This window comes from Papio anubis, chromosome 9, assembly GCF_008728515.1.
Source record: "Papio anubis isolate 15944 chromosome 9, Panubis1.0, whole genome shotgun sequence".
NCBI classification, from domain to species: Eukaryota; Metazoa; Chordata; class Mammalia; order Primates; family Cercopithecidae; genus Papio; species Papio anubis.
Window position 1 is genome coordinate 10354273 of NC_044984.1, and position 24226 is coordinate 10378498.

The 24226-nt window shown below is 40.8% G+C and overlaps 1 protein-coding gene across 3 annotated transcripts; it reads right to left on the reverse strand.

Annotated features, from left to right (window-relative positions):
* Positions 1-3761: 3761 nt before the first annotated feature.
* Positions 3762-24226, reverse strand: CLEC4A (C-type lectin domain family 4 member A). 3 transcript variants are annotated; one of them, XM_009180137.4, is made up of 8 exons: positions 23639-24226; positions 20573-20761; positions 17739-17932; positions 16053-16169; positions 11907-12005; positions 6990-7141; positions 5829-5944; positions 3762-4289 (listed from the first exon to the last, which is right to left on the reverse strand). In XM_009180137.4, exons 3-8 carry the CDS (start codon positions 17818-17820, stop codon positions 4142-4144), a joined length of 714 nt encoding a protein of 237 aa, XP_009178401.1. In that variant the 5' UTR covers positions 17821-17932; positions 20573-20761; positions 23639-24226; the 3' UTR covers positions 3762-4141. The 3 variants fall into 3 exon arrangements, with proteins under 3 accessions (XP_009178401.1, XP_031506147.1, XP_021777686.1); XM_031650287.1 differs by lacking the exons at positions 20573-20761; positions 23639-24226 and adding an exon at positions 18362-18378; XM_021921994.2 differs by lacking the exons at positions 11907-12005; positions 20573-20761; positions 23639-24226 and having other exon boundaries at positions 17739-18115.

Here is a 24226-nt window from a genome sequence, read left to right on the forward strand (position 1 = left end):
AATCAGCAATTTGCACAGAGATCTTTGGGAGCTGTTGTTTACTGTAGTCGGCCTGAAGTTGGGACAAAATTGAACAAACAAGATGAGTTTGGTGCTTTGGAAAGTATGAAAGCTACTAATGAACTCTTTTCTCCTTTATCAGAATCCCTTGAAGAAAATCCAGAGTTGTCAACAAATCTATTGGCGGAACCAGCTCCTAGTATTTCAACGTAGGTTCTTTTCTATTTTCCCTAAGTGTTGGCTGGTCTAAGAAATAAAGAGAAAGAGTACAAAGAGAGAAATTTTACAGCTGGGCCTCCAGGGGTAACATCACATATTGGTAGGACCGTGATGACCCCAGGTCGCAAAACCAGCAAGTTTTTATTAGGGATTTTAAAAGGGGTGGGGGTATATGTGCAGGGAGTAGGTCACAGAGATCACATGCTTCAAAGGGCAATAAAGATCACAAGGCAAGGGCAAAATCAGAATTACTGCTGGGGGTCTATGCCCTGTGCTGATGAGGGTCTATGTCCCACTGTGCACATATTGTCTGGATAAACATCTTAACAGGAAACAGCATTAGAGAGCAGAGAACCAGTCTGACTAGAATTTACCAGGCTGGAATTTCCCAATCCTAGTAAGCCTGAGGGTACTGCAGGAGACCAGGGCTTATTTCAGTCCTTATCTCAAGTGCATAAGACAGACACTCCCAGAGTGGCCGTTTATAGACCTCCCCCAAGGAATGCATTCCTTCCCCAGGGTATTAATTCTTAATATTCCTTGCTGGGAAAAGAATTCAGCGACATCTCTCCTACTCACACATCTGTTTATAGGCTCCCTGCAAGAAGAAAAATATGGCTCTATTGTGCCTGACCCTGCAGGGAGTCAGACCTTATGGTTATGTTCCCTTGTTCCCTGAAAATCGCTGTTATTCTGTTCTTTTTCAAGGTACACTGATTTCATATTGTTCAAACACACGTTTTACAATCAATTTGTACAATAGTGGTCCTGAGGTGATGTACATTCTCAGCTTACAAAGATAACGTGATTAAGAGATTAAAGTAAAGACAGACATAAAAAATTATAAAAGTATTAGTTTTGGGAACTGATAAATGTCCATGAAATCTTCACAATTTATGTTCAGAGATTGCAGTAAAGGCAGGTGTAAGAAATTATAAAAGTATTAATTCTGGAAACTGATAAATGTCCATGAAATCTTCATAGTTTATGTTCTTCTGCCTCAGTTCCAGCTGGTCCCTCCGTTCAGGGTCCCTGACTTCCCGCAACACAAATCTTGTTATGAAGATGATTGGATGATCACAATGACACTCGGTAACCCTTCAGAACTAGATGAACTACAGCTCACGCTTATAATCCCAGCACTTTGGGTGGCCAAGGCAGGCAGATCACCTGAGGGCAGGAGTTTGAGACCAGCCTGGCCAATATGCTGAAACCCTATCTCTACTACAAATACAAAAATTAGCCAGGTATGGTGGCACATGCCTGTAATCCCAGCTACTCAGGAGTCTGAGGCAGGAGAATCACTTGAAACCAGCAGGAAGAGGTTGCAGTGAGCTGAGATCATGCCACTGCACTCCAGCCTGGGCAACAGAGCAAGACTCCATCTCAAAAAACAACAAACAAACAAAAAAAATTTCTAATGATTGTGGATAAATACAATATGCTTCTTTTTCACAATACCCTATGATTTTTAGACTAGGCTCTAATATTCAGAATTCATGAAATTATGGCAAAACCTAGTTATTAATATTATGTAATTCAAGGATACCATTGTTGTCTTAAACCTAATATAATACTGTAGCTTGTTTATATCAATATCTGGATTTGCGTCAAAATACTAAATCATCTTTCCATTGGAAGTAATTGGGAGTAGAGAACTTTTTGTCAGTGGATGTACAGTGTCAGATGAAGAACAACACTATCTTAATTGTTCAAGATAGTACATTTCCTGTTGCTATTTTTATACAGTGAAGCAACAGCTTTGCAGCAAAATAAGAAATAAAATATTCAATTTCATTTAAAAAAAGAAAACCAGGAAACAAAAGCAGAAACACACAAATAGGATTGCATCAAAATAAAAAGCTTCTGCACAGCAGTGGAAACAATCAAAAAATGAAAGAGCAGTCTACAGAATGGAAGAAAATATTTGCAAACTATATATCTATGAGGGGTTAATATTCAAAATATGTAAGACAGGGGTGTCCAATCTTTTAGCTTCTCTGGGCCACATTGGAAGAAGAATTGTCTTGGGCCACACATAAAGTACACTAACATTAACAACAGCTAATGAGCTAAAAAATCTCATAATGTTTTAAGAAAGTTTACGAATTTGTGTTGGACTGCATTCAAAGCCATCCTGGGCCACCTGTGGTCTGCAGGCTACAGGTTGGACAAGCTTGATGTAAGAAATTTGTACAACTCAACAGCAATAAAAAAAAATAATAATAATTCGATTTACAAATGGTCAAAGAACCTGAATAGACATTTTTCCAAAGAAAACATACAAATGGCCAACAGATACATGAAAATGTGTTCAACATGACTAATCATTAGGGAAATTCAAATCAAAACTGCAATGAGATACTACCCACACACCTGTTAGAATAGCTATTATTAAAAAAGACAAAAGCTAACAAGTATTGGTAAGGATGTAGATAAAAGGGAACCTTTGTGCTCTGTTGGTGGGGATATAAATTAGTGCAGCTATTATGGAAAACAGTATGGAAGTTCCTCAAAAGACTAAAAATAAAACTATCTGGCAGGGCGTGGTGGCTCACACCTGTAATCCCAGCACTTTGGGAGGCGGAGGCAGGTGGATCACAAGGTCAAGAGATCGAGACCATCCTGGCCAACATGCCAAAACCCCATCTCTACTAAAAATAGAAAAATTAGCTGGGCATGGTGGCATGCACCTGTAGTTCCAGCTACTTGAGAGGCTGAGGCAGGAGAATTGCTTGAACCTGGGAGGCAGAGGTTGCAGTGAGCTGAGATCATGCCATTGCACTCCAGCCTGCCGACAGAATGAGACTCCATCTCTAAATAAATTAATTAATTAACAAATAAATAAAAATAAAACTATCATATGATCCAGCAATCCTACTTCTGGGTATATACCAAAAGAAAATGAAATCACTATCTAGAACAGATATCTGCACTTCCATACTTATTGGACCATTATTCACAATAGTGAAAACATGGAAACAAGTATTGGCCAATAGACGAAAGATAAAGAAAATGTACTATGTATATACAATGGAGTATTATTCAGCCATAAAAAAATGAAATCCTGTCATTTGCACAACATGGATGAATCCGGAGGGCATTATACTAAGTGAAATATAATAAGTCCTATAGAGAATTACAAGTACTGTACAATTCTACTTATAGGTAGAACCTTAAAAAGTCAATCCATAGAAACAGAGGGTAAAATGATGGTTGCCAGGGGATGGAGGGCAGTGGAGAAAATCAGGCAATGTTGGTCAAAGGGTACAAATTTTCAGTTCTAAGATGACGAAGTTCTAGAGATCTAATGTACTGCATGGTGACTATAGTTAATAATGATGCATTGTACACTTGAAATTTATTGGGGAGTATATCTTTCTTTGTGTTTGTTGATACCAATGGCCAGAAGGGAGTAGATCTTAAACGTTCTCACTACACACAAGATTGTTAACTATTTAAGATAATGGGTGTGGATTAACTAACTTGATTATGGTAATCATTTTACAATATATGTATGTCAAATCACCACAGTGTACACCTTAAATATATACCATTTTATTTGTCAATTATACATCAGTATAGTAGGGATGAAGAGAAAACCAGACAGGAGGAGAAACCACATCATATAATTTTATTGGTAAATAATTCTTTAGCAACCAGACAAAAATTAAGAGAGACTCATGTTCTCTCCATGTGTGCACAATAGGGGTCTTCAGTACAGGCTTTGGCACATGAATAAATGCTCACTTTATGAAAAAGTGAATCAATCAATGTACAGACCAATTCTCTCATAAGTAGAATAGTTGACAGACCACCTAAATTATATGGACCTCCCTTACACATAAATAAGAAGAGCTTATTATCTATCCCTACAATGACAGATGCCAATCCAACCACTTGTTAATGGAGAGTGTTCAGTTCATAAGTGGATCTTCATCATCTCACAAACTGACCTTTGATGAACATTACAATGAATATCATTCCAGCCCCATCTTTTGGGTGTTTTATGGAAATTTAGCACAACACAGCGCTCATCGGGATCACTGGGCTCATGTGGATGCCAGAATCTGAAAGGGACAAAAAAGATGAGGGCATTTCTTCAGAGCTTTGAAAAGAGTTAGAGACAGGGGTGAGGAGCTAGGGATGAATTTCATGGAACATAGGGTCAGATATGCCCAAATCTATGTTTCAGCCACTCATGCAGCTTCTCCTCCATCTGCATTTCTGGCATTTCCTTTGAAAACTGTGCTTACATCACTCAATGTTCTCTCTCTTACTGCTTTGAATATCCTCACCACAGATTTTCCAGAGGTTCTCTTCTCTTTGTCCATCCTTATGTCCTGTTCCTATGGGTCCGTCAACCTATAGGGTGTCCTTGTATGATGAAAAGATTTCACCCTGGTCCCACTTATCAACAGAGTTTTTCCTTTTTTTAATGCACTGTTTTTAAAGTCTAGAGAACTAGTAAAATCTTTTGGATCTTCTACTTATCCCTGTTATTGGATAAGTAATTTAACTTCCCTGATTCTCAATTTTTCTATCTAAAAAATGAGGACTAGAGTAATATCACAATTTATTTCATACAGTGGATATGAAGATCAAAGGTGGTAATCCAGTAAAGTATATATTTTATGTAATTTAGGTAATATATGTAAAGTATGTAATTTATGTAATTAAAGAATTACATAAATATGAGATATAAGATTATCAGAATTTAGCATTTTTGCTTCATAAGAAGTATTAAATCTTCAACCTGACTGGGTGTGGTGGCACACACTTGTCATCCTAGCAACTCAGAAGACTTAGGTGGGAGGATCCCTTGAACCGAGGAATTCAAGGTTGCAGTGAGCCATGATTGCACCACTGCACTCCAGCCTGGTTGACAGAGTAAGACCCTGTCTCAAAAAAGAAAAAAAGAATTATCAAATCTTAATAATTGGTTATGATCTTAATCAACACGGATTTTCACTATGTAGAGATAGGTAAATATACTGGTTAAAAGCACAGTAAGATCCACCCCATTTGAGAACTATTGTTAGCCAGGCACGGTGGCTCACGCCTGTAATCCCAGAACTTTGGGAGGCCGAGGCGGGTGGATCACGAGGTCAGGAGATAAGACCATCCTGGCTAACAAGGTGGAACTCCATCTCCACTAAAAATACAAAAATTAGCCAGGCGTGTTGGCAGGTGCCTGTAGTCCCAGCTACTTGGGAGGCTGAGGCAGGAGAATTGCGTCAACCTGGGAGGTGGAGCCTGCAGTGAGCCAAGATTGCTCCACTGCACTCCAGCCTGGGCAACAGAGTGAGACTCCATTTAAAAAAAAAAAAAAGAAGAGAGAACTATTGTTGACACCACTAGGTGACCTTAGCTGAATTATCTATACTCTCCAACCAAGTTTAATTTCCTCATATCTACAGGGGAAAAATAACAACGTGTGCCTCATAGGGTTCTCGTGCAGATTAAATGAAATAACGAAATTATTTAACCTAGTGCCCAAGAGCTAAAAGAATAGTAAGCTATTCTACTTTTATAGCTGATAGCTAGAATACCCTAAGCTCTCTGCATGATCCAGGACCCAAGATTCTTTTATTTCATTCTATACTCACGTGGAACTTTCATTGTATGGTGTCTGATCTACCCATTGCCAATGTCGCTGACCTTTTGGATCTGAGAGCCCCACAAAATAAGCAGATTCTTCTTGCAGATTCTGGAAGATGAAATCCTGAGGGGGGAAAAGAAGGAGTCACAGCCTTTACAGTATTTTTTACAGCTCGAACTGAATTCTTAATACCTTAGAGAAACGAGAAGAAAAGGAGAGGATCCAGCAACAGCCGCACTGGAGCTCTATGTAGGAATGGAGGTCTCTGGCTAAGCAGGGCAGAATCAAAGAATCGCTTGTGAGCATGATGTTCAGTACATATGGAAGGATTTTTTTTTTTTTTTTGAGATGGAGTCTCACCTTCTATCCCAGGCTGGAGTGCAGTGGTGCAATCTTGGCTCACTGCACCTCTACCTCCCAGGCTTAAGCAATTCTCATGCCCCAGCCTCCCCAGTAGCTGGGACTACAGGCGTGTGCCACCATGCCTGGCTAATTTTTGTATTTTTAGTAGAGGTAGGGTTTCACCATTTTGGCCAAGCTGGTCTTGAACTCCCAGCCTCAAGTGATCTGCCCGCCTTGACCTCCCAAAGTGCTGGGATTACAGGCATGAGCCACCATGCCCGGCCAGTATGGAAGCAATTTCTATGATCAGAATGAATTCTCATCTTAGGTTTACTTCCCCTCTTTTCTTCACTAAGAGATTACATTCTTCAAAGTTGTACACGAGAAACTTTTGGCAAATTCAGTCATTTTCCTTTCATAACTTCAGGGATTATTTATTTTCACTCCTGAGTATTGATTGTGATTCATCATGAGTTAACTTTCTTTTCTCTTTTCAACCTAATACCACTTATCTGTTAAATAGTTAATCATGTATAAAATATTTACATATTGAAATAACAAATTGATATTTCAGACTGAAACATTTTCATCCTTCCATTCAACCCTCATATATTTTTAATGCCACAATTTCTTTCGGGGAGGTTAGTTTTACTGAAGCAGGAAGAAGGTATGGAATATAAAGGCTTAGGAGCCCTTTCTATTTATTTTATTTGAAGCCTTCTGCCACAGCACAAATATCCCAAAGTAGCAAAAACCTCCTTCACAGCCAAGAGAGATATACAAAGATCAGGCAGGGCTCACAGCCCCATTATCTATTAGAAAGTACCTGCTCTTCTCGAGTGTTTATCACCAGCAGGTGAGCCTCCATTCTAGCGCAGTCCTTCTCACTCTTTTGCCAAGATGCTGATTCAGTAGAAATAAAGTAGCAGTTGGAACTAAACGGCTTCCAATTCTTTGGGCAACAGCTCCAGGCTGTCTCTGTATTGGGAAGAGGTGCACATACTTGCAATATAAATAATCACTTTTAAACGTGTATATATTATTAAAATTAAGAGCCAAAGGAGAACACATGGAAGCTGGAACTCCCATCCCCACTCAGATGTAACCAGGAGCCCCTGCCCTTCAGGCGTCAAGGAAGCCAAGTCTACCTCAATCAGGCAGTAATGAGGCAGAGCCTCTTTTCTCTTGCTGAAGTGCTATCTGAAAAGGACAGCTCTTAATGAAACATGTTTAAATAAGATCCAGACTCTCAGAATATAATGCAAAAACGTCCAGAGTTCAATAGAAAATAACTCATTATGCTAAGAACCAGTTAAGTTTTCAAATTTAATAAAAAATAATAATCAATAGATGCCTACAATCAAGACAACAAAAATGGGGCCGGGCATGGTGGCTCATGCCTGTAATCCCAGCACTTTGGAGGTTGAGGCAGGAGAATCGCTTGAGCCCAGAAGTTCAAGACCAGCCTGGGCAACACAGTGAGACCCTGTCTCAAAAACAAAAAAAAAAAGACAACAAAAATGTTGGAATTATCTGACAATGATTTTAAAGCAGCCATGATTAAAACAAACAAAAAAAATGCTTCAACAAGAAGATACAAACATGCTTGAAACAAATGAAAAACTAGAAAGTTTCAGCAAAGAAAGATATAAAGAAAAACCAAATGGAAATTTTATAATTGAAAAATATAATAACCAAAATAAAAAGCTCAGTGGATCGACTTAAGAGCAGAATAAAGGGGATAGAGAGATTAGTGAATTGGAAGACAAAACAATCTGTCAACTGAACAACAGAAACAAACTAGACAGAAAAGGCTAGACACAGTGGCTCATGCCTGTAATCCTAGCACTTTCCGAGGCAGAGGTGGGCGGATCACCTGTGGTCGGGAGTTCGAGACCAGCCTGACCAACATGGCAAAACCCTGTCTCTAAAAAAAAACCCTGTACTAAAAATACCCAAAAAAAGGCTGGGTGTGGTGGCTCACACCTGTAATCCCAGAACTTTGGGAGGCCAAGGTGGACGGATCACCTGAGATAAGGAGTTTGAGACCAGCCTGGCCAACATGGTGAAACCCCATATCCACTCAAAATACAAAAATTAGCCAGGTGTAGTGGCGCATACCTGTAATCCCAGCTCCTCAGGAGGCTGCGGCAAAAGAGTCGCTTGAACCCAGGAGGCAGAGGTTGCAGTGAGCCGAGATTGTACCACTGCACTCCAGCCTGGGCGACAGAGTGAGACTCCGTCTCAAAATAAATAAATAAATAAATAAATAAATAAATAAAAACAGAACCTTGTAAAGTGACCCCAAATGTGTACACGCCAAACAAAGCTGCAAAATCTATAAAGCAAAACTGATGCAATTGAAGGGAGGAACTGAAAAACATACAATTACAGGTGGATACAATTGACAGAACCACACAGAAAATCAGCAAGAACATAGAACTTAAAAACATCGTCAACTACAAGGATCTAATCCACATTTATAGAACACTCCACCCGACAACTGAATACCCATTCTTTTCCAGTGCCCCCGGAACATATGCTGAAACAAACCACATCTTGGGACATTAAATAACCTCAGCAAATTTAAAATTGCTGAAATCATATATCCAACCACAGTGAAAACAAACCAGAAATTAATAAAAGAAACAACACAGGGAAATGTCCATACACTTGAAACTAAACAACACACTTCTAAAGAATCCATGAACCAAAGGAGATGTCTAAAGGGAAATTTTAAAAAATACATTGAACTGAATGAAAATGACATTACAGATTATCAAAATTCCTAAGATACTCTTCTTCAATCAAAGGAACTAGGGCTCCTCAAAGAAATATCTGATTCTAGGATAGGGACATGAAATGTACAATGTGAGTCTCCAGCATTTTCAGTCCCAGAAAGTGAGGAAGTGCTACATCAAAACAAAAGAACAAACACATTCTGGTGATACGTTAAAGGGTCACAGGAGTCAAATGAAAGAGTTCCCAATGTCCAAAGCTGGAACCACAAAATAAAGTAGTATTGGATTATAAACCAAAATTTAAAATAAATATCCATGGAGTTGGACACACAGTGGGGAACAACACACACTGGGGCCTGTGGTGGAGGGAGCAAGCTGGGAAAGGGAGAGCATCAGGAAGAATAGCTAATGGATACTGGGCTTAATACCTGGGTGATGGGTTGATCCGTGTAGCAAACCACCATGGCACACATTTACCCATGAAACAAACCTGCACATACTGCACATGTACCCCTGAACTTAAAAGTTGAAGAGAGATATATATATCTCCATGAGTACATGCAGATATAAATAAATGATTGGATAAATAAATGGAATAAAAGAGACAAATGTCACCTGGACAAAATTTCAAATAAATTATATAGATACGTGTGATGGCTAATTTTATGTGTCAACTTATCTGGGCCACAGTACCCAGATATTTGGTCAAACATTCTGGGTGTTTCTGTGAAAATGTTTTTGGATGAGATTTACATTTAAATTTGCTGGACCTAGAGTAAAGCAGATTGCCCTCAATAATGTAAGTAGACTTCATCTAATCAATTGAAGATCTGAATGGAACAAAAAGAGGACCTCCTCTGAGCAAGAGGAAACTCAGTGGACCACCTTTGCACTTCATCTGCAGCACTGGCTCTTCAAGGTTCTGCAGCAGATGGTCTTTGGACTCAAACTGCAACTCTTACTCCTGAGTCTCCAGCCTGCTGACCATGACTGATACTATACTCCACCTCATGAAAGGAGAGCATAACTTCCCAATCCTTACCTTCCAAAGAGTGTAGTATGGAAAGGGGCAGGGAGGGAAAGAGTAACTTTACAGTGGAGAAACTTGACAAACACTACCTTAGCCAAGTGATCAAGGTCAACATCAATAGCCAAGAATCCTTTTGATAATATATGCCCTTGATATGATGTAATGAAAATAGCATTTTACATCTGTGATCTTCCTCCCGAAAACCAGTAATCCCAGTCTAATTATTAGAAAAACATCAGACAAATTCCGATAGATGGACATTCCATAATATAGCTGACCAGTATTACTCAAAACTGTCAGGGTCATCAAATATGAGGAAAATCTGAGAAACTACCACAGCAAAGAGGTGCTGAGAACATGAGACATGAGACATGAGAACTCAATGTAATGTGGTGTTCTGGATGGGGATCCTATTGCAGAAAAGAAACATGAGGTGAACACTAAGGAAACCTGAAAATTGTGAATTTTAATTAATAATAATATACCAATATTAGTTAATTAGTTGTAAGACATATACCATATTCGTGTAAGATGTTAACAACAGGGGACAGCATGTGTGCAGAGCAAGGGTAAAATGAGATCTCTTTGCATTATCTGCTCAATTTTTCTGTGAATATAAAACTGTTCTTAAAAATAACCTGTTAGCCAGGCACGGTAGCTCACTCCTGTAATCCCAGCACTGGGAGGCTGAGGTGGGAGGATTGCTTGAAGCCAGGAATTCAAGACCAGCCTGGGCAACATGGCAAGATCCTCTCTCTACAAAGATTCAAAAAATAAAAATAAAATAGCCAAGCATGGTAGTGGGCACCTTTGATCGCAGCTACTAGGAGGCTGAGGTGGAGGATTACTTGGAACCCAGGAGATCAAGGCTACTGTGAGCTGTGGTCACACTACTGCATTCCAGCCTGGAAAACAGAGTGAGACCCTGTCTCAATAATAATAATAATAATCTGTTAATTTAAAGAATTTAAATAATTCACATCCATTAAAAAATCATCACCACATTTTCATCACATGGTTTTAACTGATATGTGAGAAAAAGAGCAAATGTGTATAGAAAGTTCAGAAAGAAGCAAAGGTTGAAGACGTCTAAAAGCAATGTAACCTTTTTCACAATTAAGCTTCTATTTTTTTCCATAGACAAACTAAAGATACATGAGTACATAAGAAGAATTTTAGGACCAGGCACCGTGGCTCACGCCTATAATCCCAGCCCTTCAGGAGACTGAGACAGACAGATTAGCTTAGGAGTTCAAGATCAGCCTGGGCAACAGGGTGAAACCCCATCTCTACAAAAAATACAAAAACTAGCTGAGTGTAGTGGTATGTGCTTGTAGTCTCAGCTACTCAGGAAGCTGAAATGCGAGGATCACTTGAGCCCAGGAGGTTGAGGCTGTAGTGAGCTGTGTTTGCGCTACTGCACTCCAGCCTTGGCAACAAAGGGAGACCCTGTCTCAAAAAAACAACAAAAGAATGTATGTCCTATATATTTGCTTTTTGTTTTTTGGTTTTGGGTGTGTTTGTTTGTTTGTTTGTTTTTGGTTTTGAGACGGAATCTTGCTCCCTCACCAGGCGAAGTGCAGTGGTGCGACCTCGGCTTACCGCAACCTCTGCCTCCGGGGTTCAAGTGATTCTCCTCCCTCAGCCTCCCGAGTAGCTGGGATAACAGGTGCACGCCACCACGCCCAGCTAATTTTTGTGCTTTTAGTAGAGACGGGGTTTCACCATGTTGGCTAGGATGGTCTCGATCTGTTGACCTCGTGATCCACCCGCCTCGGCCTCCCAAAGTGCTGGGATTACAGGCGTGAGCCACCACGCCCAGCATGTCCTATATGTTTGTATATTTGTAGCTTAAATTATTGTGAGACTCAACTTCTCAGTATGATCTACCTGAGAATGTTACTGGAAATACTGATTTGGGATCCCTACATAGTATAGTCAGCAACTGAATTCTAGGCACATTAACTTTTACCTTCCGTGGTCATATTTTTTTTCACACACTCCAATGTTGTATGAACCAGGTCTTTCGTAGTCATTTTTTCAAGAAGCTGAGAATATTTTTGAAAGAAAACTGGAAAAGAGAATAAAGACCATTTATTTTCCTGGTAGCATTATGACTTTGCTCTTTATCCTTACTTTCTTGCATTCTTTATTGAAACAAAACTTACAAGTGCCGTATTACTTGAGTAGAGGGAAAAGATTTCCCATTTTGAAACTATAGATATCTCTAGGAATAGCTAAAAGATCAGTAGTTGGGGCCGGGCGCGGTGGCTCAAGCCTGTAATCCCAGCACTTTGGGAGGCCGAGGCGGGTGGATCACGAGGTCAGGAGATCGAGACCATCCTGGCTAACATGGTGAAACCCCGTCTCTACTAAAAAAAATACAAAAAACTAGCCGGGCGTGGTGGCGGGCGCCTGTAGTCCCAGCTACTCGGAGGCTGAGGCGGGAGAATGGCGTGAACCCGGGAGGTGGAGCTTGCAGTGAGCCGAGATCGCGCCACTGCACTGCAGCCTGGGCGACAGAGCGAGACTCCGTCTCAAAAAAAAAAAAAAAAAAAAAAGATCAGTAGTTGGAAGAGGACACAACAGTTCCATCAAAATGGATCTAAAGTCCCCCCACATTCTCCTTCAATACTTAATATAAGATGCACGCAAAGGCAAACTCTTGGGGGTGGAGGGACGGAGGGCAATAAACACTTATATTTAGGGATGTGCACACCCTGGGACTCTGGAGCGGAGGGGAGAGGGGCAAATTAATTCTGAGGAGTTCTGGGTTACCTTGGACAATGGAGAATTTTAAAAAGAACCCCACATGGATCAAGAGCGCATGATTTTCTTCCTCTTCTCTCCATTACTCTCTCCATCCCAACTGGCTCTTACTCCTCAGCACACCAACGCTCCCATGTTTCTCCCAATTTAAAACTAACCCACCTCTCCCTCTAGAAACTGAACTTTTGGGCGGGCACGGTGGCTCACGCCTGTTATCCCAGCACTTTGGGAGGTCAAAGAGGGTCAGGAGTTCGAGACTAGCCTGGCCAAGATGGTGAAACCTCGTCTCTACTAAAAATACAAAAATTAGCTGGGCGCAGTGGCAGGTGCCTATAATCCCAGCAACTTGGGAGGCTGAGGCAGGAGAATTGCTTGAACCTGGGAGGCGGAAGTTGCGGTGAGCCGAGATCGCGCTGCGGCACTCCAGCCTGGGCGACGGAACAAGACTCCATCTCAAAAAAAAAAAAAAAAAAAAAAAAAAGAAACTGAACTTTTTCTCTTTCCTCCCTACCTTTCATTTGCTCCTTGACCCATCATATTCTGGGTTTTACTTCACTATTTCACTAAAACCATCCCTAAAATGGATCCTCAGTAATATCCTAGGGTTACTTAGTCCTTTTCCTATTTGACTTCCTTAAAGGCTTGACCCCAGTTACCTTTCCCCTTAGCTCTTGGGACACTACTCTCTGTTGTTTTTGTCTTACCTTTCTTGCTGCTGCTTCTTACACTCTTCTGTAGGCCCCTTTTCCTCCATCCATCTCATTTAAAATGTAACATATCCCAGAGTTCCATCCTTATCCCTCTTTCTTATACTAAGTTATCTCCCTGACTGATATTATATATTCTCATGGCATCACCTGCTACCTCTATGTGAAGGACTTCCAAAGCTCAGACCTCTCCCCCTAAATCCAGACAAATGGACCAGCAGACATGTCCATTTGAGGTTCTCACAGTCATGTAAAACTCAACATGCCCAAAACTTAAGTCACCATCTTCCAACCCAAACCTGCTACTGATCCTATATTGTCTACCTCTTTGAAAAACTTAATGATTTCTGAGTTTACAAAGTCAGAATATTGGAGCCACACTTTACTTCTCTAGGTCCCTTATTTCCCAGAACTGAATATTCATCAAACCTCTACCTCCTTTATCATTCAAAACTACTTCATCTTCTCTTTTTGCGCTAACACTAGCCATAGACCAGTCTGACAATATTTCTCAATTGAATTAGCGAATTATCCCTTCTAACCTCTCTTTCCCTCCAAATTTGTCCTCATATATCCATTTTCCACACCTCTGTCAACATGCTATTTCTTTTTTTTTTTTTTGCTTTTAAAAACATTTTATTTTGTTATTTATTATGTTATTATTTGTTGATGTTTTAGCTATTGCATATTTATGTGTTTTCATTTCTTTCAATTGATTTTCTTTGAATCTTTATACATCATTACTACTTTTGGTGTAATTTATTCCACTTTGGGCACTTCTTCATAAGTCCAATCCGATTATATCAATTCCCTGCTTAAAATTCTTCGATTTTAAAAATTGCAAAAATGGCCACAACTTTCAGCATTCCCTGGATCTACACTGTTTTGCAATGTGATTTTGCAGTTTCTTCATTTAAGAGACGTGGTCTATTTCTCCACTGCCTGGATCTGGGCTGCCTGTAAGACTTCTTTTGGCCAAGGTAAGTTCTGTGCTAGTTCCAAGGTGAGACTTCAAAAGGCGTTGCTTACTTCAGCTTTCAGTCTTAAAAGCCTGCCAGTTGCCATGTGAACAAACCCAGGCTAGCCTGATGAATGATAAGAGAAATGTGGCCAAATCTCTCCTGCCATTCCAGCTAGCATCCTCTTCCTCAGAAGCTAAGTTGCCTGTGGCCAGTACCCTACCACATATACATAAGTGAGTTCAGCCAGGACTCAGGGAATCTCCCAACTGATGCCAGTCTCAATTGCCAAGCCACAGATGTATGAGCTAAATAAATAGTTGCTGTTTTAATCCACTAGATTGGCTTATTAACCAGCAAAAGATAATTGATAAAATAACCTTTAGGAGGGAAAAAAAATCCAAACTCTTTATCATGATATACAGCGCTCTTCATGGTCTGAGTCCTATTTATTTCTGCCACCTACGACTTCATTTCTTAGTTCTTTACTTAGCGCCATATGTTCCAGTCATGCATGTTTACATTTCCCCAAATTCCACACTCTCTCATCTCTACGTCATTCTTGGTATACACAGCTCTAGATGTCACCTCCTCCAGGAAGCCTACCTCAGCCTCTTGCACTTATTATACTTCTTAACTGCACAACACTTACCATACAATGTTATAACCGCTGGTTCATTTTACCATTCTCTAAATTTCTTGAGACCAGGCGCTATGGCTCTATCTTGACTCTCTGTCTGGCACAGTGCCTGACATACAGTAGACGGACAATACTTACGAAATGACCAAAGAAATTAATAGAGAATCTACCTAAATGTACACTAGTTTTGATGCCTTTTAAAAATTTGGGGCCAGGTGTGGTGACTCATGCCTGTAATCCCAGCATGTTAGGAGGCTGAGGCGGGCAAATTGCTTGAGCCCAGGAGTTCAGGACTAGGCCAGGAAACGTGAGAAAACCCTGTCTCTACTAAAAATACAAAAAAAAATTAGCTGAACATGGTGACGCACACCTATAATCCCAGCTACTTGGGAGGCTGGGGTAGGAGAATCGCTTGAATCTGGGAGGTGGAGGTTGCAGTGAGCCAACACTGCACCACTGCACCCCAGCCTGGCTAACAGAGCAGGGGGGAAGAACCCAACAAATGCTGAAAGCCAAAGATATGCAGCAATCCACCTAATTTGCTAAATTGGCTTTTAGATTCCACACAGTCTTGAGCAGGACAGGAATAATCAGAGTAAAAGTCAGTGGAGAACTCCTCCTGAAATATGTCTTCCCATCTCCTTGTTGTCTACCTGCTCATATCCCAAAAGATAAGTGTCTGTGCATTCAAATAATACTGGCCTGATAAATGCTACCAAGGAAATATAGATTTGTCCTCACTTACATAGTGTCTAGTAGAGAGATGATGCCCCATAGATTTCACTCTACAATACAAATACATACACCCACATTTATGCTTCAGTTTCTCTAAATGAGTATGGATTCCGTTATTTTTATAGGACAGTAACTAAATCCAAATAAAGAGTAAAATTCACAGTGGATTCCCAGAGAAAATTGTGTCTCCCCAGAGAAAATTTCACTTCGGATTTCTGGATAAACTCATTTTTAAAAGTTAATTTTTAAAAGATACCCTCTCTTCATGTACAGCAGATATTGCTTATTGGTTCTGTTGGCATACTTACTGAAAAAAGCAATAAACAATGAGATTGCCAATAGCAGGAAAAATATCATCAATGAGGCACAAAGCAGCTTGGAGAACCCGGTATTACTTTTGTGAGGGGCAGTCCTTTCCTTGGAAGCTGAAGAAGAAGCCAAATTAGTTTTATCAGTAATAAGTTCTGTCTTCACTTCCTCTTCTTCCTCCTCCTCCTTCCCTTTTCTTGGATGACACACAGTTACTAACGGTATGACATTTGAAATCACATGAGAACAGGAATAGAAAGGCTATAATAATATTCACTTTAGAAACTTTAGAAAATATATAAAAATACAAATTCCTACCATTGAGGATAACTGTTATGCCATGCAAGTTATAATGCACCATAATATTTTGATATATATCTTTCTAGCAATTTTATGAATGTATATATACATATATGCAAATTTTCCCACATGATTGACATACCATAAATACTGATATCTGACCTATTATTTTCCTTACACTGTATCATGAACATTTTTCATACCCTTATATTTTCTTCTTTAACGCTCCGTATTATGGTTGCATAGTATTTCATCATATATTTAAATAATAGATTGTTTCCAACTTTAAATAATGCTATAGTAAATAAATTTTTATAATCATCCATGGTTACCATCTCATGGTTAGAAATTGCTTTCTTAAAGTTATGATATTTTGTAAAATGATGGGGGGAAAATCTTCAGTATTATATAATATGATTACATTTTCAGTAAAATACATATGCACCTGATATGTATTTGTATGTGGAAGGATATTCACTAAATTGCAAATTATGATTGTCTCTAGATGATAAGAGTAATTATAATTCAAATATCTGTGTACCTCTGGCTAATTTATTCTACAATGAACATTAATACTTGTGTAATAAAGAAATTATACAAAGTTTTTAAGGGGAAAAAATTTCCCTAAGTGCTCTCCACACCTTCACAGAGATATTTTAGAAAGCATAACTATAGTCCTGACCCCTTCCCCCATAGTTTCTTGTACTCTATATACATTCTTTTCTCTCTTTTGCTCTATACTTGGGATATCACACATGACACCCAAATTACCTTGCATCTACTCGTAAATGTAACAGAGTCTGTCTCAGAGATGCAACATGCAATAAGTTCTCTGATTTCGGAAAAAGTTTCCTGGAGATTTAAGAGACTTTCTTTGTAGACTTTCTAGTCTTTCATTTGCAATGGCCTTTTGTTACATTTCCATCCATTACCAACAAATATTCCCTCACCACTGTCCACCCAAATTCTTTCCCTCTAACTGATCAAAAAACAAATCTCACAAATTCATCAGGACCCCCTGCATCTGGGTTGATGGTTTCAGAAGCTGTATTCAACCTCTTAACCCCAGCCCCACTCAGCCTTAGAAAACACAGGGGCATCAGAGCGCTCGCCTTAGCTTAGAACTGGCATTGATTTCTCTCACCTCTATTTCAGTAAGCAGAGTGGAGGCTGAAGAGCGTGACACAAAATCTTTTGTTCTCCACACTACAAATGTACACCCCGTAATGTGTATCTGCAGGCTACTCAGTCTTCTGGGACTCTTGTGTTTCCCAGACATACTCAATCAGAGAACCAGCAACTCCCAACACCTAGGCCTTATTCATAAACCCTCTCCTCATCCTTCCTCTCATCATTCACTCTGACACCCAGAAAATGATCTTTACCTGCAGAAGAGGCTGAGTCGATGCCTGAGAACTTGGATTCATTTTGGAACCTCACTTCAGCATAAGTGATTTCCGAAGTCATAATGGGAAGAGACCTTCTGCTTTCTTCAAAAAATTGGTTTCAAATCTTTCTTCAAACATCTTATAAATGAGAACCAAACATGGTGGTAGATTACCTCCTTCCTTTCACTCACCTAGAGGAGAGCAGAGGCACCAGATAGGCACATATCTTCAAGAGGGGTCTCTTGAGAACTAAGGATCACAATAAAACCCAAAAACCTCAGTTCACAGAGGCCCTTTCCTCAGGACCACTATAGTAAGAATCACAGCCTTGAAACAAATGCAAGCAAATGTAATAAAAGTGGGAAACCAAAGGGTTGTGGAAACAGGAAGGAAAAAAAAAGAGGAACCAAGCAATTAGAGAAGTCTTTCTTGAAAACAGTGTTCTTCACCAGTAAAAAATACAATTTGTGTGCTTCCACATGCAAATGTAATTACTTTTGACCAAATAACCTGAACAAAGACTTAGGTTGCATTCATCTTATCATTTTTGACTGATAGGCAACTTGTTAGTACCACATTCTAAGAATATAGACACAAAACTCACGTATCAGCCTCCCTACCTTCAAGAATCAGCTTCCTCTAGCATGGTGGGGAAGGCAAAGTTTAAACCCCATGCCTTCTGAAGCTGCTTCTCCATGCTCTCGGTGTTTCCTTGTTGGTAACTACACTATCAAGAGTCTACATTCATCTTGCTAGAATCTCCAGAAAGCAGCTCCCTTTATTGGATGCTGGAGGAGAGGGAAGGCCAGCCTTTATTCCACACTTTCCTAGCCTTTTAATCCCCACACCACCTCCAATATATATGACTATTTTTTAACAGTTAGGATAATTAAATAGAAACACAGTATAGAAGGGGATAAACTTAAAGTACGAAATATAACTTTTTCCAAAGGCCTAGAAGAAAACACTCCAAATATTAAATCCTTCCTGTGGAATCTCTCCATAGACATGCTCCCAGCTCACACCTGGATTCTCTGCCCTCAACTCTCCTCAAATGACCCTCCTTTTAATCTCCCCGAGCTGATTCCTTCTCCTGCATAGCATGTATGCACACACACACCCCTATATTTCTATATTATTTCTATATCTAAATATATTGGACACCAATATTCTATAATCTAAATATATTGAACACCATGAGTTCACACGAATTCCTCTAATTCCAGTCTAACACCACAGGATTCATTCTAGTTTTCTCCCTTCCCACATTCCTAACTCCTTTCTGTGACAGTAAGAAACCTGCTTTCATTGTCTTTCACTTACTCCTTATTTGATCAATCTCCTGGATGTCTTCAATCTCCCACCTGCTAAGATGTCCCTCTCTTCCTAGTTGGGCTGTAACTCCTCAGTCCAAGCCACCATCCCCTGCGCTAATGCCCTCCCTCCTCACTCTGAGGGTGCCAGCAAAGGGCCAGCCCAATCCCCACTCCCACGAACATCCCCCCACAAACATCCTCCTCACCCTGCCAAGGTTCTGACTCCCTGTGCTAGGCCACTCCTCTTCAGGAAAGCCCTCCTCACTCTGCTTGCGCTCTGATTCCTGATGCTGGTCCCCTAGTTACCACTTAGACCCCCTTAGGTTCTAATGCTCCACACAAGGTCACCCCATGGGTGGGAACCCTCCTCACCCTGGAGGGGTTTGACCTCCTTATTGGGCTATCCTACCACATGGACCACTTCCTTATCCTGCTAAGTTTCTGAAACCCACACCAAGTCTACCCTCTGCATAGAAGTTTCTTCATCCTGCTTGGGCTCTGACACTCCATGCAGGTCCTCCATCCCCCAGCAACAATGTCCACCTTACCCTACTTAGGATCTGAGTTCCCTCACTGGGCTACCCCACCACATAGACACCCTCCTTATCATGCTTGGTCTCTGAAACTCACACCAGGTCTACCCTCTGCAAGGATGCTCTCTCTCCTCATCCTGCTTAAGTGCTGAGTCCCAACCCCAAAGGGGCCAACACTAGGCATGGGTGTCCTCCTCACTTCTCCCACATGCTGACATACATACCAGGCTGGCCCCAGAGTACTCTGCTTGCGACTCTGACTCCCTACAGAAGGTGACCTCATACATGGATGCCCTCCTCACCCTGTTTGCACTCCAAGTCACTACACCTGACTCTCCCACCACCTCTCAGGCTCTGACCTCTCACATCAGGCTACCCCTCCTATGGACACCCTCGTCGATCTTATCCTCTGACACCCTGCACTGGGCCATTGTCAGGAGTGGACATCTCCTCGCTCTGGCTCTCCATGTCAGAACGCTTTCCCACCCCCACAGGGTGTTCTTCTCACTCTGCTTGGGCTCCAGCACCACCGTCAGGCCAATACCCTGCATAGTCACCCTTTTCACCCTGCTAAAGCTCTCACCCTGTGCCAGCCAGGCCACTCCTGCTCTCCCAGCTACCTCAACACAGACACCTCTCTTGCTACTGCTTTGTTTAGAATCAAATTATTTAGTAAGAAAAGGGAAAGGGGAATGGCAAAGCATAAGGGAAGGATAAGAGAAATTTAAGTTCTTCACAGTTAATTATTGGACCTAACCAGCATGTGCACGTAGACAGGTATACATGCACACATACTCCCTGAAATAATGATCATTGATTCTCAGAGGCTTTACAGTCTACGCTCATAATTAGAAAGCAAACCATATTCCTAAAATTATAGCTCTCTCCCTGGAATAAGTCACGTTATAACTGGATTACACTGTATCACCAACAACCCCAAAATCCAAGTGGCTTACAACACAGACATGTATTTCTCACTCACATTGCACATGTGCTTAGGGTCACCGTGGAGCTGACTGCAACTCCGCTTGGCTCCTTTCCAAGTGTTTTCTCATTCTGGAAGCTGAGATCACAGAATAACTCCTCGTAAGCTGGACCATGTAGTAGCATCCTTTATTCAGATAAGGTGTACATTGTATTTGCTCTGATTCTGTTGGCCAGTGCAAGTTATCTGTAAGCGAGACAGGGAAATATACTTTGTCTACAGAAAGATATGTCAAGGGTATCAAAGTTTAATCCTTTCACAAAGGAGAACATAAACATTTGGAAACAATAATAGAATCTACCCCCCTATCTCTTTAAATTATTTATCCAAGAGATCTCTTGGGCAGTGATCTCCAAAATAGGGTGCAAGTACTTTAGGCAGTATAAAAGAGGATCTGCTAAGGTACAGAGATAAAACACTAAACATCTATTTATACTGATTTAAAGTTTTAAGGAAGATAAGCTTTACTAGTATTGATTGCATGTCATGTGTGGTATGGCACCTATTACGAGGGAAGACTGGAAGTTCCACAACTCTGAGAGGTTGACCGTGTGCCTTCACTTGTTCGTTTACTCTCTGAATATTGTATCCTGCTGCAGTTAACCTGGGTAGTAAAGAATTTGCCTTGATTTTATCCCCACTTCCTGGGAGGTAGCCTTTAAATCCTTGGAATTTTCTAAGTAATAGGATTGTCTTTGTTATTCGTGGTGGGCCCGATGAGGTCTCTCATGATGGGCTCCAAGATAGTTTATGCTAAGAAGGTGATTCAGGATGGGGCTGGCCATGCTGGAAAGACCAGCCATGTGATTGGAGCACTGGGGCCTTGAGCCGTGTTATATCAGCCCAGGTGGGGAAGGGAAGCTAGAGACTGAGTTCAACTTGTGACCAATGGTTCAATCAATCATGCCTACATAATGGACCCCAATAAAAACTCTGGACATTGAAGCTCCCCTGATTGGCAATACTCTGTATATTATCACACATTAAAGTTCTAAGAAAGTGATATATCTATGGGGTCAATGGAAATTTCCATTTAGGACTCTCTCAGGCCTTACCCCATGCATCTCTCCCTCTGGCTGGTTCTGATTTGTATCCTTTTGCTATAATAAAACTGCAGTCATAAGCATGACACTGTCCTGAGTTCAGTGAGTCATTCTAATAAATCAAAAAACCTGAAGTGATCACGGGTATCCCCAAATTTGTAGTCAGTTGATCAGGAGTGAGGACACCCCTGGGAACCCCTGAACTTGTGGCTGGTATCTGAAGTAATGGCAGTCTTATGAAGGCCATGCCCTCAACCTGTGAAATTTGGCCTAAGTCCAGGCAGTTGATATCAGAAGTCAATTTAATAGCTCAGCATTGTTAGTTTTATGAAAACAAAATATTTGTTAGACTATTTATATTGATATGATGGCAAGTGACCATTTTGTTCACTGTGAAAGTAATCTCAGTATTTAGAAGTAAGGATGGAGTAAATAGGGCACTTTTATTTTTACTTCAAAGTTGTTTACTGTTTGATATTTTATAAGCATGTATTTCTTTCATAATAAAAAGACACAGGCTAGACATGGTGGCTCACGCCTGTAATCCCAGCACTTTGGGAGGCCGAGGCGGGTGGATCACCTAAGGTCAGGAGTTCGAGACCAGTCTGACCAACATGGTGAAACCCCATCACTACTAAAAATACAAAATTAACCAGGCGTGGTGGTGCATGCCTGTAATCCCAGCTACTAGGGAGGCTGAGGCAGGAGAATCACTTGAACCTAGGAGGCAGAGGTTGCAGTGAGCCGAGATCGCACCATTGCACTCCAGCCTGGGCAACAGGAGTGAAGCTCTGTCTCAGAAAACAAAAGCAAACAAACAAAAAAATCTATCTTATTTTCACCAAAGATGAGACTAAGACCATTTTTGCAGCAAGACTAGTTAATTCAGCTGGTACAGTATTTTGTTCAGAGGAACTGCTTAAGAAAACAGATCTTTTGTGTCTGGATTCTTTCATTTAGCGTAGTGTTTTTGGGGTTCATCCGTGTTATAGCTCAAATCAGTTTCTCAGTCCATTAGTGTTGTAACAACAAAATACCTGAGACTGGGTAATTTATAAGGAAGGGAAATTTATTTTCTCAGTTCTGGAGGCTGGGAAGCCCAAGATCAAGGCACCAGCATGTTCAGTTACCTGGTGATGATTGTATCTTCTAAGGGGAGGAACTCCATGTCTTCACATGGCAGAAGGCAGATAGGCAAGAGATAGACCAGCAATGCATGATACCTGTTTTATAGGAGCCTTAATTCCATCCGCAAAGCCCTCATGGCCTAACCACCTCTAAAAGGGCCCATCTCTTAATATCATCACACTGGCAATACCTGAGTTTTGGAGGATGATGTGGTTTGGATCTGTGTCCCCACCAAATCTCACATCAAATTGTAATCCTCGGTGTTGGAGGTGAGCCTGGTAGGAGGTGACTGAATCATGGGAGTAGATTTCCCCCTTGGTAGTATCCTCGCCATAGTGAGTTCTCATGAGATCTGGTTGCTTAAAACTGTGTGCCACCTCACCCCTCTCTCTCTTCCTCCTGCTCTGGTCGTGTGAAGTGTCTTGCTCCCACTTTGCCTTCCACCATGATTGGAAGCTTCCTGAGGCCTCCTCAGTAAGCAGAAGCTGCTATGCTTCCTGTATAGCCTGCAGAACTGTAAGCCAATGAAACCTCTTTTCTTTATGAATTACCTAGTCTCAGGTTTTCTTTACAGCAGTGCAAGAATAGACTAACACAGAGGGGGACACATTTCAACCACAGCAATCAGTAATTCATTCTTTTTTATGGACAAATAATATTCCACTGTATGTTGAATCTCACCCTGACAATGTAAATTATTAGCTTATCTTCACAGGTAGAAGACAAGAATAAGACTAGAAATCATCCCTCTGTCTACTCCCAGATGAATGCATAAATGACTTTTCCTTTACTCCTACTTTTCACATGTGAAATGTAGATTCACTGAGTGCTAATCAGAGCCTCACAAGAAAGTAACCACCTGCCTCCTTGTCTACTCTGCCTTGTCCCTTACCTCCTTCCCCTCCTGCTTGCTCTTTTCCCTTAACACACTGAAGTCCTCAAAATCCTCTTCGGAAAAAGCACCGATCGCAGATGCTTCTGTGATTTGTGTTTCATTCCTGGGCACGTCCTCAACCTTGGCAAAATAAACATGTAAATCAGTTGAGACCTGCCTCAGTCACTTTTTTGTTTACACAAGGAATGGTTGTCATTCTTTTTGGCATCTAACTCTCCTTATGTTTGAAGAATATTCCCACTTTATGAAACAGAGCCCTTCATATTCTACAACAGCTGCAAATCCAGGTATTTGCTTTCAGAAACTGTACCATAAATACTTGAAAGCTACAGACCTTCAGGGAAATAGAGGAAATTTGAGATTTATTATCCAATCTGGCTGAAGCTGAGAAAAGAGGAAGTACTACTAGTATTAACAGATGGGACTTGGTGGTCCTTGTCATGCAATGACAAAATAGGCAAATTGAAACACATTATCACCTCAAACAAAGTTCCCATTGGAGACAAGCCTTTAAGAGCCCAAGCAGGCCAGGAGCATTGGCTCACACCTGTAATCCCAGCACCTTGGGAGGCCAACGCAGGTGGA